The sequence below is a fragment of the Lepeophtheirus salmonis genome, chromosome 7, assembly GCF_016086655.4.
Source record: "Lepeophtheirus salmonis chromosome 7, UVic_Lsal_1.4, whole genome shotgun sequence".
Classification (NCBI taxonomy): domain Eukaryota; kingdom Metazoa; phylum Arthropoda; class Copepoda; order Siphonostomatoida; family Caligidae; genus Lepeophtheirus; species Lepeophtheirus salmonis.
Genome location: NC_052137.2, coordinates 37,677,728 through 37,692,787, shown reverse-complemented (window position 1 = coordinate 37,692,787; position 15,060 = coordinate 37,677,728). Strand labels below are relative to the sequence as shown.

General features: G+C 28.2%; 1 protein-coding gene across 1 annotated transcript in view; it reads right to left on the bottom strand.

Moving 5' to 3' along the window:
* Positions 1-7,054: 7,054 nt before the first annotated feature.
* The window catches only part of LOC121122162 (uncharacterized), a 98,919-nt gene continuing 90,913 nt past the window's right edge, over positions 7,055-15,060 (bottom strand). The window contains exon 4 of the mRNA XM_040717171.2: positions 7,055-9,041. Coding sequence (XP_040573105.1) covers positions 8,849-9,041 — 193 coding nt within the window. The 3' untranslated portion in view covers positions 7,055-8,848. The remainder of the gene's footprint in view (positions 9,042-15,060) is intronic.

Here is a 15,060-nt window from a genome sequence, read left to right as displayed (position 1 = left end):
TTTTTGTTTTTTCTTTTCAGAACGAATGGAAAGGTCCTGGCATATTCTAAATACCGTACCGAATATATTTACGTTCATGATATTTGTAGAAACCCAATGTAAGTATTTACAAAAGTCTTCCAGCTAGGAATAAAACAAAAGGCGGGGTTAGTTAAAAGCATTTTTCTTATTTTTATACGTGAAATTATATTTCAAGTCTGGATTTTAGGAATTGATCTTGTCAAAAAACTGTGTTTATTTATTTATTTTTTCATTCTTACACTTAAACACCGAAGCAGTAACGTAAAATATATACATAAATAAGCATTTTAGTTTAAAATTAAAGCTTCGAGTAAGACTACATCGCAATGTTACTAAAATTTACACAAAAATACGAAAATAAAACATGTAAAATTAATACTATCGTAAGAAAAAAAAAAAATACGGCATTCACAATAAAACAAATATAATTTATGAAAATAACAAAAACAAGTCTCAAATTTAAATTTTAGATTGCCGTAAAATATTTTTTAAAGCCTTTAATTGGTTTAGTAAAGCAACATCTAAAGCCTTGGATTCAAATGACACTCCTCGGTTCCTTTTGTAAATCCCGAACAAAACCATACCTTTTTCAACGTTAATATTAGCAATTTCTAATGTTACTTTTTATATTTAACTTTACAAGGGGCTTTAAAATGCCCACAGAAGGACAATCCACGAAAGCAGGTAGAGTATCATTAAAAACTTTACCACAATCCTTGCATGGCATAAAAAAATTGTATTGAATTTTAATACTGTATGATCGCTAACACATTATCAAGAAGAGTTAAGCTGATATGGAAGTATTAAATTAAAATGTGCATTAAAAACCCATAAATTGTGCATATTGAAATATACCATACAGTATTCAATTATGACAATTTTATATTTCATCATTTTAACAAATATAAAAAGATCTTAATAGGATTATTGTTTCCTTGAAAGAACCTTCAACACCATTAATTAAATGACAGCGTGTACTAGATAATAAGAAACTATTGAATTGGGATTTTTCATAGCTCAAAACATGATTAACATGCCTATTTATGTAAAAACAAGATGTAAGGCAAATAAAATAATCATGGTATCATTATTTTTGAGTAATTATTTGAATGGAATTCCAAATACTGATCAATTGTTTTTGAAGAATATTTTTATAGTAGTTATTTACTTAGGGACTAACTAACATAACATCAAAAATAGACTATTTGTCTAGGATTTAGTGTATTTATTTCTACCTATAATTCAATATAAATAAAGAAGTAAGCTCAAGTAGAAGCAAGTAATTTCAGCTGTTTATATTTTTAACAGAAGATAGAAGACTGTTTTTATTTGATCACTCGTGTTTAAAATATGAAAGGTGTATTTAGTTATTTTAGACTTTTCTAATTGACTTTGCAATTTCATCAAGGAGGTTGTAGGACTACAGTTGACACAATGCAATCCCAAAACAATGACAAAAGGCAGCCCAAGGGGTCGAGTATTAGGAATAAGTGAACTTCTGGAATTATTAATGCGGTTGAAAAGTAATTAGGTGTATAAGAGAATAAGTGATAAGTTACGGAGATGAAGAAGAGTTTTATAAAGAAATAAGTTAAAAAATTATGGATCTATGATCAATATCAGTTGGTTACCTTAATTTTATCTCGCAGCCTTTCATCCCAAAATAAACATAAAAAACACAAAATCAGTTAAGGATAGTTAGTCCTTTCTTTCAATCATTGAATAAATTATTCAAATTAAATTTTAGTGTTTGTTTACAGCTTAACAAGAGCTAATTTGAATTCAATCAATCCACATTTAAAGCACTGATGAGTAGAAAAAATTGAAAGTTGACAATGAAATACTAGGTAAATATTTATGTCTGTGAGATAACACAATGATCACAACCAATTAAAGGGGCAATCTTTTACCCCAGAAGCACTTATAGTTATTGCAGAGTCGATAACTATACTTTTACCGCAGCAAAACGAGTTCAATTTTTTTGGGGGGATAAGTAAAATTGGTTTATTTAACATTAGAGAAGGAAAATCGTAAAAAGTAAGACATTTATTGACAAAAATACATATTCAATATTTTAATGTTCTTATGTATTCGTTTGATTTATTTTTATTTTAGTAAGGATTTGTGAAATTATTATAATAATTGTAATGTTATTAACAAAAAGGTATTTTATCTTAAGGGACTAGCTATTAACTATGTTTCAAAAAAGGCAATTCCTTTTTAAATGTAATATATATTATTGTATTTACAAATGATCTCATTTGAAGGAAAAAGAGGCCTCAAATTATTAAAATAATTTAGTTACATAAAATTTTAGTTATCATAACTGACTAGGTGTTAACTTTCAATTGTAATTAGAGCTTACATTTTTATAAGGAAAAAAATAGCACAAGGAGAAGGCAGGAGGGAGACATATGATACTACTGAATTAAGATCCTTGTTAATATCAACTGCCTTTTATATGATTTTGGGGTGGACAAAATGAATTGCTGCTTTAAAGAGAAAAAACTTCTACGGTTAAAAGTAACATTAATGCAAGGGAAATATTGCAAATAAATTTATATTTATTTGCAATATGCATTGTAAAACAATGTACATTAGTCATAGTGGAGAATGCTTACTTCAGAGGGTGAAGATTTAACACTGAGATGTATTAAATAATGAAGAATAAAAAGAATAAAGAAAGAGCACATGCAACAGCCGTTTTTCCTTTTCAAATTTTTAAAAGTGGATTTTTCCTTACAAATATGTCAACTCTAGTTTTATTGTACGAGGAAGCTTGGGGTAAAAACTTATTTCCTTTAAATAACTCAACTTAATTAGCAATTTCCATTTACCAATGTCTATTAATTTTATATGTCCAGGAATGAAGTGTTTAGTTTTATCTTTTAATAAATTAATTATAATTAATCAAAATAAAATAAAAACTGTGATTTTGAAGTTTTGAGTATATACATTTCAAAGTTATAGGCTTTTATTCCAGGTGGTGATCTCTTACATTGTGATTTTTATTGCATCTTTCAACCTCTCCTTTCAATCAGTGGGAGTAAAATCCCTAAATTTATTAATAACTCATTTTTCTTCAAGTGTTAACCTTTTTTCTATTTGATGTATCTAAAATAGTTAAAATAATTTGAATAATACTTTGAAAATATGATAGTTCGTGGCTCACTTAGTTGATTCAGGTAAAAATATTAACAAAAAAAATAACCAGGAATGATATTTCTATACATACAAGGTTGGGCACCAAAAAGTGGAAAGTTAATTTTCTCATTAATATACGCAGGCTTAGTGATTATTTTTAGACATTCTGGTTCACCCATCCTTTGTGAATTATCACATTGTTATAAACATGTCGTCATCATGAGTGAGAAAAAAACCAAAAGGACCATATCTCAGATCTGCTGGATGCTGAACTTGAGGTGTCGAGGATTATGGACATTACAAAGAGCTGCAGGAGACTAGTTTTCAAGGAGACCAAGATAAAGAATAATGGAGAAGACCAGAAGGCAGGATGCTCAAGAAGTGAAGAAGGAATTCTTCGCTGGATTTTACTGGGTGTGGAACTTTGGAGAGGGAAACCAACAAAACTCCACACCCAAATGTTGACTAACTGAAGGCTGCTATAGTGGCTGCGCGGGACAACCTGTTTGAGGTGTTTGTCATCAACTCCTGCATGGCCTTCCACGATTTTAAAAGGCTGTGATTCATGCTGAAGGTGGCCTAACTGAGTGACCAAGTTTGCAAAGGCCTTGTGTAATTTTTGTTAATATTATTTTTGAAAGCAAAAAAATATTGAAGTGTGTCTACAATAACCTATTGCGTCCACGTTTTGCTACCAACTCCAGTATAATGTTTTAGATATTAAGAAAACTTTTAAATACAAAAATAATTTTCCATTATTTAGAGGAACCTTTATTACCTAAAAAGTTTGATAGAGGATTTTTTTGCTATATAACATGTCTCCGACAGGAGATATCCAGCCATTTCATACTGCCCTACCCTGATACGCGGAGCAGGTTGTATTGTATACATAAATTACATATCTTGATATATGAGTCCAAAGTGTGGAACCCAACACAATTTTACCTAATCAGTGCAATTTAGAAAGTTCAGAAAAAAAATTGTACTACAAATATGTAATAGTAACTTATTTGAAGAGAATCTCAAAATGGCTGGCCTTATACCCCTAAAAGCACGAAGGATCACAAAGGACATTTAAACATTTCATAGTTTAAATAAGGGGAAGTTATATGTCAACATCCCTGAATGGATCTAAAATCATGGTAATTATACCTACATGACTAAAAAATATCTTAACAGTCTGATGGAGCCTCCTCTAGTCAATGAATGCTGAACTCAGTAGGAATTTTTCTTAAGGCAAATGAAATATTGGAATAGTCTTCCCCTGCATATTAGAAAGGACTTAATCAAAATATGTGTATGCAAATTTAATAAACCCATAAACAAATTATTTTTAATATAGCTTTCTAAAAAGGTGATATTCTGGCGCAACCTCTTATATGAAGTGAATTGTATCAATGAATTCATGTGTGATGTGTTTTCAAAAATGTGTCTGACGGTTAGATTAAAAAACTTTCATTATAGAGACTTTACTTATAAAGACAAGAAATATATTTTAGAACTTAAATAGACTTTTTTAGTAATGAGTCAAGTAATACTGACTCTTCGATTATGTGTGGTTATCATCCTCAATTGTGTTGATAGTTTTTGAGAACTTGGTGCTGCTATGTTGTACAAATTACTCTAAAATCATCGGTCGTGAATATAAGTTTCTTTTAAAATAATTCACAAACTTACAAGATTTCAAAAATTGCATTGCCAAAAATTATGTTTCTTCAATATTGGCCAACAGATAAATCCAAGTAGAATTCAATGTCCTTTCATACGTTGACATGTTGAGCTACGGGTAATTTGTACATCTTTTTTGACCCAAGTGCAACATAAAAGTACAACGTATATCGTATGCTAATACCCATCTCTCCAAAAATTGATTAAAAAAAGCCTTTTTTTATCGCTTCTTTTATGGGGAAAAATCATTATAAACGTTATAAAAAACAACAACTCAAAACATAGTAAAGAATTATAGATACACTATACAGTTTTACTAATAATTAAACATAATTATTGATTTTTCAGACTTTTTACAGGCTTGGAACTTTACCTAATTTTTATAACATTGTTCCACCAATTATACACCACAGATATGAAAACATAAAAGTTTCTTAATTTCACTGGAAATATCACGTTAGTAAATATTACATTTTGTGAAATTTAAGTATTTATTTAAAAACATAATTTAGTTAATACCATGAAATGATTTATTGTGATAAAATGGAGAACCTTCTACATTTAAAATAGCATTAGAGCTGGGAAAATATTGTAATTATATTTAGATTCATATATTATTATTAAGGATTTTTAATACAATGTACACCAAAAATAGGGGATAATTCTTACTTCGGAGAGCAAAGTTAACAACCCGACGACCTATTAAATGACGAACAACGAAAAAAAAAAAGTATTTACAACAACCATCTTTCCTTTTTTAATGGCTACACTTAGTTTTTTATTTCCACAGATCCCTTCTCTACCTATAATATATTCTCAATTCTCATGTTCTTTATTTCTATTATGATCACTCATAGTGTGCTGGTAGTTTTTTAAAGTCAGCAGGTCCCACTTTTTGGAATTCCAAATCCGACCAAAAAAAATTATTAAGAAATGTATGTGATGAACACGCCAATTTTTGTGTGGATTCAATGGTTATATGCCATTAAATGAAAGCTATTTTAAGAAAAAATTAAATTTCTTATTTTCTCAGAATATTTGTGGGTTTAAAGCCCCGGTAAAAATCGGGAAACAAGATTCTGGAATTCCAAGTGAAGTGCACTTTAAACTTAAAATAAAACATTCCACAAATTTTATTACTCAAATAAATCGCTCTTTGATTATGTTTGGAATTATTATTTTTCTTATTTTCTTAACAGATATAAATATTTTGACACCCAATAATTACACATCATAATAGGAATTGAATTTAACAGGAGACATTTTTGTACAAATGAATTGAAGACAATAATCGAATTTATCTATGTGTGCACAATTCAAAACTGATTTCAGTCATTTGAATTCTGAAATATCTGAGTTTATAGTAATTCGGGACTATTATCGTTTAGAGTCACCCTTGTAACAATCCCCATATTAGAAGTAGGATTATTTAAACTTATATTAAAGCGTTTTTGTATAATTAAAAAGGGTTTTTATTGATTCTGTATCTCGTTTTGAACTCAATATATTTCCATTTTTAGGCTAAAAATGATGAAAAACGACACTTTTCTTTAAAACTTTATAACTTATTCATCATTCATGGTGGTAAGAAATATCATAGCTTATATTATAGAAATATATTACATATTTTATCTAAAAAAATATTTATTTAAAAATCTGCATATCCAAGGATTTCTCACCACTATGTATTATGAATAAATTATAAGGTTCTAAATAAGCGTGTCGTTTTTTATCCTTTTTCAGCCTAAAAATGGAGATATATCGAGTTAAGATGAATAAAATAACTTTTAAATAAGTTTTATTATTCCTACTTTTAATTTGGAGATTGTTTTAAGGGTACAAAATGGCTCTGAACTACTATAATCCCAGATATTTCAGAATTCAAATAACTGAAATAAAAATTGATATCAGTTTTGAATTCTTCACTCAAAAATAACTTTTCTTTTTTGGATTGAATTTATTTGTTCAAAATGAGTGTTCCTCTCTGTCATTTAAGGCCGAAAGCTTTCTGTAAGATTTGAAGAAAGTCACAGAAATGAACAAATAATGATATTCTACTTTTTGTGTGTTTAAATATAAAGATTCTGTCATTTAAAGTTTGAAATATGTTTTTGTGAGTCAGTTTTTTTCTTCAACCATTTCATAATTTACATATTCATTCAATTGGAAATGAGTTATTTTTTTTTAATAACTAAGTATTTTATTTATATCCTTCTTTACCTTTTTTCATACATTTTTAAAGCTATATTTTAATATATGTATACATATTTAAAAGTAATAAATTAACATTTCACTATTAGGTTCATTAAAATTTTGAACATTTCCGGAAAGAATGAAATCTTTTTCATCCATTAAGAACTATGGATTAAGAATTTTTTTGTGTTACCTTGTGAACATACAGAATTGACCCTATCTAGTGGTACACTTCATTAAAATTTTAATAAAATTTTCAGAATTTTGGGACCTCAACATGTAGCTGTTCTCCTCTCTAGACGCAAGCACCTTGAACTATCTATGCACGTCTGGGGGAGAGTGTAAGTCCTACTCCTCACAGGAGTTTCCCGTCCCTAGAGGCCTCCATCAAGAAGGAGTGGCCCAACCTCGAGTATGACTTTATAGTCAAGGCTTGCAAGGGATTTAATCCTCATATTTAGATAAATATTAGAGGTGAGGGCTCATATATTGAATAAAATTTGAGACGAGCACTATTTTCAGATGATTTTGTCAAATATATTTTCTTACAAAACTCATGCTTAAAATTTACTCTTTAAAAAACAAAAATGTGTACCACAAAATAATATTGACCCTGAATTCGAATAATTGATTTTAAATCTGACATTTGTATAGTCACAGTTTGGAAAACATTCAAAGTGTCTGCTTGAAATAAACGCTTATAATGATAGTTTAAAAGTTGTTTTCCATCCTTAAACATTTTCCCCAAATTAACAGGATTATTTTTTTACTTTCACCAATGAAATAGTGGTACTGTTTTGGTTGAATCCATGTAGGACACTTTAAATTTTTGAATACAAAAGTGCTTCTTAGTTGTTTTCTTTTAACAAATGTTTAATCTATAATTGCAAATGGCGAAGAGTGTCTGAAATAACCAATTTTGACCCAAAAAGCGTCATTTCTACATACTTTAAATCGTAAAAGAATTCTAAAAATTTCCAATAGTATTTTTTTAATAATACAGAAAGCAGAAAAACTTTGTATATATCAAAGAAAAGCCATTTTATCCCCAAAAATGTCATTCCAATATTCTTTCAAAAAGAAATTTGAATGGACTGTAATTTTTTATCTATTCAACTCTATGGTCAGCATAGTAATATCCCTTAATGCCGGTGCAAATATTATATTCAATCATGTGTCTGGTAAAACCATTTTTATGGATGTCATTCTCATACAAATCACCGAAAATAGTTTTAAATTCCCTATTATATACATGTAAATATGTATTCAGTTAAATATATACTTATATGCTTCATTTTCTTCTGCGTCAAATCCTTTTTACTCAATTTAACCAATTCTAATTCTTTGATATAGTTGTTTGGTGTAAAACCCACATATTTGTTAAAGAAGAAATTCATATTTTTGAAGTCTTTTCAAAGTAAATTACGAATATAATAATAAATGTTTTAAATAAATTGTAGAGAATAGAATAAGCAATAAAGGGTTTGCACAAGTGGAAAAAACAGCCTCGTTTTTCTGCATGAATAAATTAATTATTGAATTACTTATTTTTGTTTCTACTAAAGTAAAGTATAGAGTTACATCAAAGAATGGTTGGTTAATAATAAATAAAACAAAAACATGCTCATTTTTTCTTCTGTTTATAAGTAGTTGGTAACCATACCTGTAACTAAAACAACATTTCTTTTATTTATATTTTGTATGATATTTTATTACGTAACTAAACCACTATTTAAAATCTATATGAAACAATCAATAATAACGATCAATTATTATTTTTCTTCGTGGAGTAAGTAAGTTTATCTTTGATTGAAATGAGTTCTTATACATCCTTTGCATTGGGCTCAACTATGGGTAGGAATTCATCTTTATTCAGAGCTACAGGTGAGTTAACATAATTCACTTGTGATGGACCGGTTAGAGATGGCCGGATGATTCGATCAGATCGTTCTGGAGGCATTCCACCAGATTCTAGGCGATAACTACTCAGTCTTCGGTGATTATTTGAAGACGAGCTAAAAAAATAAGAGAAAAAGTTTAATTAGTTTTCTATTCTCTAAACTATACTGTTATACTGTATTTTTACATGTTTTTACTAATTCATTGATGTTAATTTGAATTGCAAAAAGTTAGATTTAATTGAGTTGAGCGATTTATGCAAATGTGTTACCTTATCCCTCTATAATTACTGAGTTTCTCCTTTTCTGGTAAATTATGTTTGAGCAGGAGTCCAGGAAATATTTTTTTAAATTGTGGAATACCGTTCGTAACTAATAAATACAGTGAAATTTAAGTATTTTTTTTTTTATATTTTAAGGAGAAAAAATGAATTTAAAGCTAGTCTTAATAATATACTCGTATTTTCAATTATCATTTTCTATATAATATTATTTTCACTGATAGTGTTTTTTTTTGTTTTTTTTTAATAATGTAACCTGATCCGATCTGCAACAAAAAAAAATCTTTTTACAATTCAGATATTTGTGTCGATAAAAAACAGTTTATACATCATTTACTGACTCATATAAAATTTTTAGGTTCTTTGGGTTGATTTTTAGTTTTGTTCCAAGTATGAAACGTGCATTTTTGTGATGCATTTATATGCATACATGGATAGCTTAGACTTTTTTTTATATAGATTCATCCAATTTTAATAAAACTTGGTTTACCAAATAATCTATTATTGGGAAACTCACAAATGAAATTTCAAATTGGTAAATTTGAATCAATTTATCATGAAATTGATCAAAAATCGTCGCAAAGACTTGAATTTTGGATTATAGTTTGTGAACACCTGCTCTGATGAATGCATATAATACATCAGTTGATAGATATGGAGTTATGTAATGAAGTTTTTTATACAACTTTTGTAATTATGCTATCAAAAAAATAAAATAAAAAATATGGTTGACCTTGAACATATTATTTAACCTGAAATATCTTGGGCATAATATCCTTTGAATTAAAAAAAAAAATATCAAAATAAGATGTAATCAATATCTCACTTCAAAAAAAGAAAAAAGATTAGATTTTTAGTATATATAAAATACATTTTTACATGTAATGGTTTGTCTATAATTATGTCTATAAAAATCTATAATTATGATAAGTAGTTAAACGAAACTTATATCATGAAATAATGTAATGCAGGTTTTTGTCGTATATGTTAAATCACAATAAATCTGGTCAAAACGGATTCTGCGGGAGAAACCATAGCATATTGTAAAACGTTGATCCATGGTGTCTAACATATCATAATTATAAAAAGGAGTTTATATACGAGGTGTGCAAGCTATATATGCCGCCGCTTTGTTGAGCTCTTTTGAGCAAATGTAAGCACAAACAGCTAATCTTTTTTTTTTTGTGGGATACTTACTTAAACTTGTACCAGTTGGAAAAAAATGAAATCAATTGACAAATTTATTGTCCCAAATGTTTGAAAAATATAACAATATAACAATTCTTCAAATCTGGAACTCATTGAGATGTTTGTTTGGATTGTTCGGAGGGGATTTGAGGGCTTTGAACATGGGTTTCCCAGCAACACCTAGAAAAAAAATTCTCAAATCCCACCAAGACAATTTCGATGACTTCATTTCACAGGACTTTTCGGCTCCAAACTCATCGGATCTGAATCCGTTTCTTTTTTCGTCTGTAAGGCACAATCGAATGACAAACAAATCGAACCCCCAGCAACACAAAAGACGAACATATGAGTCGGATCAAGAAAGAATTCAAGGATTTGCTAAGACCAAGTGACGAAGGCCTACGCGTGCTTTTGGCCTCGTATAGATGCTGTGTGTGATTTTGTTTAATAAAATAAATCAGAATCTATCAACTTTTCAGAATTTGGTTTAAATATTTTTAAAATGATACCTTGTTGGAGAGAAAATTACGTTTGGGAAAAATCTTTTTCATGGCATAAATAGATTGCACACCCTGTCTATATTTTTTAATATACATAAATAAAAGATATAAAGTTGATGCAGTTTGCCCGTTGATAGAGAAAAGAAGAGTTTATAATATAAATGGTGGATTTATTGATACAGTGTTAGACAGAATATTAAAAAAACCCATAAAACCACCTCGCATTTAAGTTATAAATACCTATATGCAGACACGTCTAAAATTTGCCAATGATAGCCTGAATGATTCAGAGGAGGCTGGGAAGAAAATCGAGCCCTTTGGTATCAACTCAACTTGCTGTGTTTGGAGAAAGCAAAATGAGGAGTATAAGACCATCCACGACCTTTAAACATGGGCAGGGTTGGGGGGGGATGGGGTGTAAATTTTTTTTTTTGGGGGGGATATTTCTCTGTCCCAAGGGGAAAGGACGACTTCACTTAAAGGGAGTAATGTTATCGCACAGTTAAAACAAACATACTGTAGAGTTATAACAGTTACACCGTTAACATGAGCAAATACAAAATTAAATGGATATATATAACAGTCATAAATATATTTCATGATGAAGAAATCAATCTGACATATTCAACAACACTGATTACGTTTGAAGGAGAGAAAGAATGGAGTTCTAAAACAAACAAAGTCTTAAATTGAATTACAATAAATTGAAAGAGTACTTCAATTTTAAAATATCTACATTTATACAAAGCATTTTGTATTTAGAAAAGTTTTTTTTTCCTTTCATACTAAAAATAATTATTGGAGTTAAAAATTTAAAATATCCACGTTTGTATGTTCATATTTTCTTTAAGTCTTTTTTTTTTTTTTTTTGCTCTCTAATATGAGACAAAAATATAAAATCAACATAAAAACAATCTTCAACAAGAATCAAGAAATGGAGAAAATCCTAATCTTTTTTTACTTCAAATATACTTGCAGCCCAATATTTCATAGAGATATTTAAGTCAATAATACGCTTCTTATTCAAATTTGTGGGATGAGTTAATATTACCAAGAATTTTAGGTATAGTTTATTACCTATATTTGATTTGTGATACTTATATTGGCCTCTTTATTGCCTTTAATATAAAAAAATATTAATTTATCTTTCATTTATTGTAAAAGTAAATTTTTGTCTACTTTAAATACAATTTGTGGGAAACCAAAATGGTTCTAAGAATAAATTGAAGATATAAATTGACGATAATTCAACAAATAATACAAATAGTATCCTTATTTAATTTTTAGAAAATCATTCTAGCTTGTTTTTTATTGACAGGGCACAAATATCCTATTTCATGAAGAAATTTCATGCTTTGTTGACTATATCTACTAATGAAAACTTTTATTTTATTTAAATGTGTATTGGAAACTTTTAAAAATAGCAAATTAACGGATATTTGCAATGTTTTTAAAATGTACACTGTACAAGCATGATGATTCTGGGACATCCCCTCCCTACATTTTACCTTCTAGGACATTTGTCTTATTTATGAAACTATTTAAATTTATTGAAATACTCTTTGACAAAAATAACTTATAATTGTTAATCTTGAAGCTAATTGCAACAATCAAATTAATTGTATAACTCCCGCAGCATAGATATAAGTGCCTTGGATCTTAAAATCATTTAGCTTCAAAAAGCCCACATCAAAATTGTTTTTTTTTTTTCAATATTTACCTTAACCAATTTAAATGCTATTCTCAAATCATAAGAAATAGTAGAAATAACCCTATGCAACTAAATTTAGGTCTTGGAACATCCACATTAATTTTTGCTATTTAAGCCAAAAAATAGGAAAATGATCTTAAAAATTTACGTTTGCAAAAGGCGTTCTAAACTTCTTTTTTAAATCACGTTTTTATTGTATAAATCCGATTCCGAGCTATATTTTGAATTGACATAACTCAAAACCATATGTTAAAATGAAAGGTTCAAAACAATTGATAAAAACATTTCAGCATTCGAAAGGTAAAATATTTATTAAGTTATCTGGAATACAGATGTTATAGAATGGGTCTAATTATACAAAAATGAATAATCTTATTTGAAAATAATATTTTTGCATGCTTTTTTAAATTGTATAATACAATAGCTAAACTCAAGAAGATTTGTTTAAAAAAAAGATTGATCTTGACATATTTTTTCAGTTTAATTTTTAGTTTTCTAATGGAATTTGTAATATAAGATTGTTTCAAAATGTTTCAAAATTAAGTCAATTATTTGACAAATTCTAAGACATAATGATTATTTTAGAGGCAGGAACTGCTTAAAAATTGAATTTAAATTTGTTAATTTGACGACTTAATCTGTAATAAATATTATTCAAATACATTGAATATGAAACATAACAATTTATTTTCATCTATATAGTTATTTCATTTCCAAATATGGCTCTGAATTGAAATTATATCCTATAGGAGGTACAATGACAGTAGTGAAAGGCCAGAAGGTTATGGTCCAGAAAGTCTGTGCCATTTTACCATGAACAGAGTCTTGTTTAAAAATAGATTTAAAGGTGATATTTTTCGCCAATATTTGCACAAAGTAATACCAAATATTTACTTCCTGATATTGAATTTGTATTGCGTTTTAAAAATATTTTTTCATCAAGGTATGACCTTAGAGTAGATTTGTCCTTTCTCAAAATAGCAATAGATATTTAAATGTCTCCAAAAGTTGTTTTTTTAATTTGATTTTTAAAAGTTATTTTTGGATTTATTGCTTTCTTTTAAAATAAGAGGATTCTGATATTGGCAGGTAGAAAAATATTACATCTATAAAAATAAATGTTTCTCTTTAATAGTAACAAACCCATAAACTATTTCGAACAATATATATTTTTTTTTTACAATTTACAATAGTATATAGAATAAATTTGCTAATATCATCCTCCGCTTCCTTTTATTTTGGCATGTTATAATCCATTAAAAATAAAGAATACAATGCAATCTTTCATCATTTATACACTGAGTATGATTAATATGATTCTTGTATGATTTATGAGTTTATATTTAGGTCATATATTTATCATCTCTAATTTTTTTAATTCACATTCTCAATGAAGATTATTATTATTATTTTAACCCACCCACCCCAATTACGAAATTGGTTTAATTTACACATACGAAGAAATTTGCAATTAAAAAGAAAGGCACTGAGGTAATATTAGTTCAAATCAGAGTTGCATAAAATATGTCCTGCCGGTATGTAAAAATATAAAAAATGAAAATGAATGTAGTAATTCTGACAATTTGTTGAATGTTTTGGAGGAGAGCAGCTGAGCTGTTAGGATATTTTATTATATCAGCTGCAAGTAGCTTTGAATGCAAGAAAGTAAATACATATCCCACTCCTTATATAGCAAGGACAAATAGGCGGGAATGACTAGAATGCAGATCATCAACTCAACTCTTACTCCAACAAGGGCTTCCAATTATAACTCCACAGCAAACCCTTATTGTTACTTTTCGTCTTACATGAGAAGACGTACTAGTTATTCATTTATACTTAGATGTTCCCTGAGCCCAAGAATTAAATAATAATAACAGTTTTAGCAAATTAAAAATCCTGTTTAGGGTGCAACTAAAAAAAAGTATCTCACGCTTTCGAGGGTCTATTTTATACAACACTTATGTATATAAATTGTTCAATGCTGCTATAAATTCCTAATAATTAATTCAATTATTTTATTATTAAGAATTCCACAGTTCCCTAAGACTAAGATGCAATACTTTTAATTTAAAACTTTCTATTTGATTTTCAATGCCTTTGTTAAATTTCAAGCTGTTTAAATTTTGAGTCATTTAGCATAATACAACCTCAAAATTTGAATAAAGTACTTAGAATATAAAGCGGAGTCATGGGGACAATGCTATTTTTATTTTTTGTTTGTTTGGAAAGCAAGAAAATGAGCAAACTAGAGTAATAAATTACAAAATTTGTGTATGTATGATAAATTAATAAGTGTTGTTTTTGTCTCTGGCCATATTTAATGAGGTCAAAGTAGTTAATGCCTCCTTTTCTGCAAACATCATTCTTCATAATGCATATACTTATTTTGATGGCATGTGAGCAGTACACTAATCTGTACATAAAACTAGTTTTTTGTAAAAATAAAAAAGATT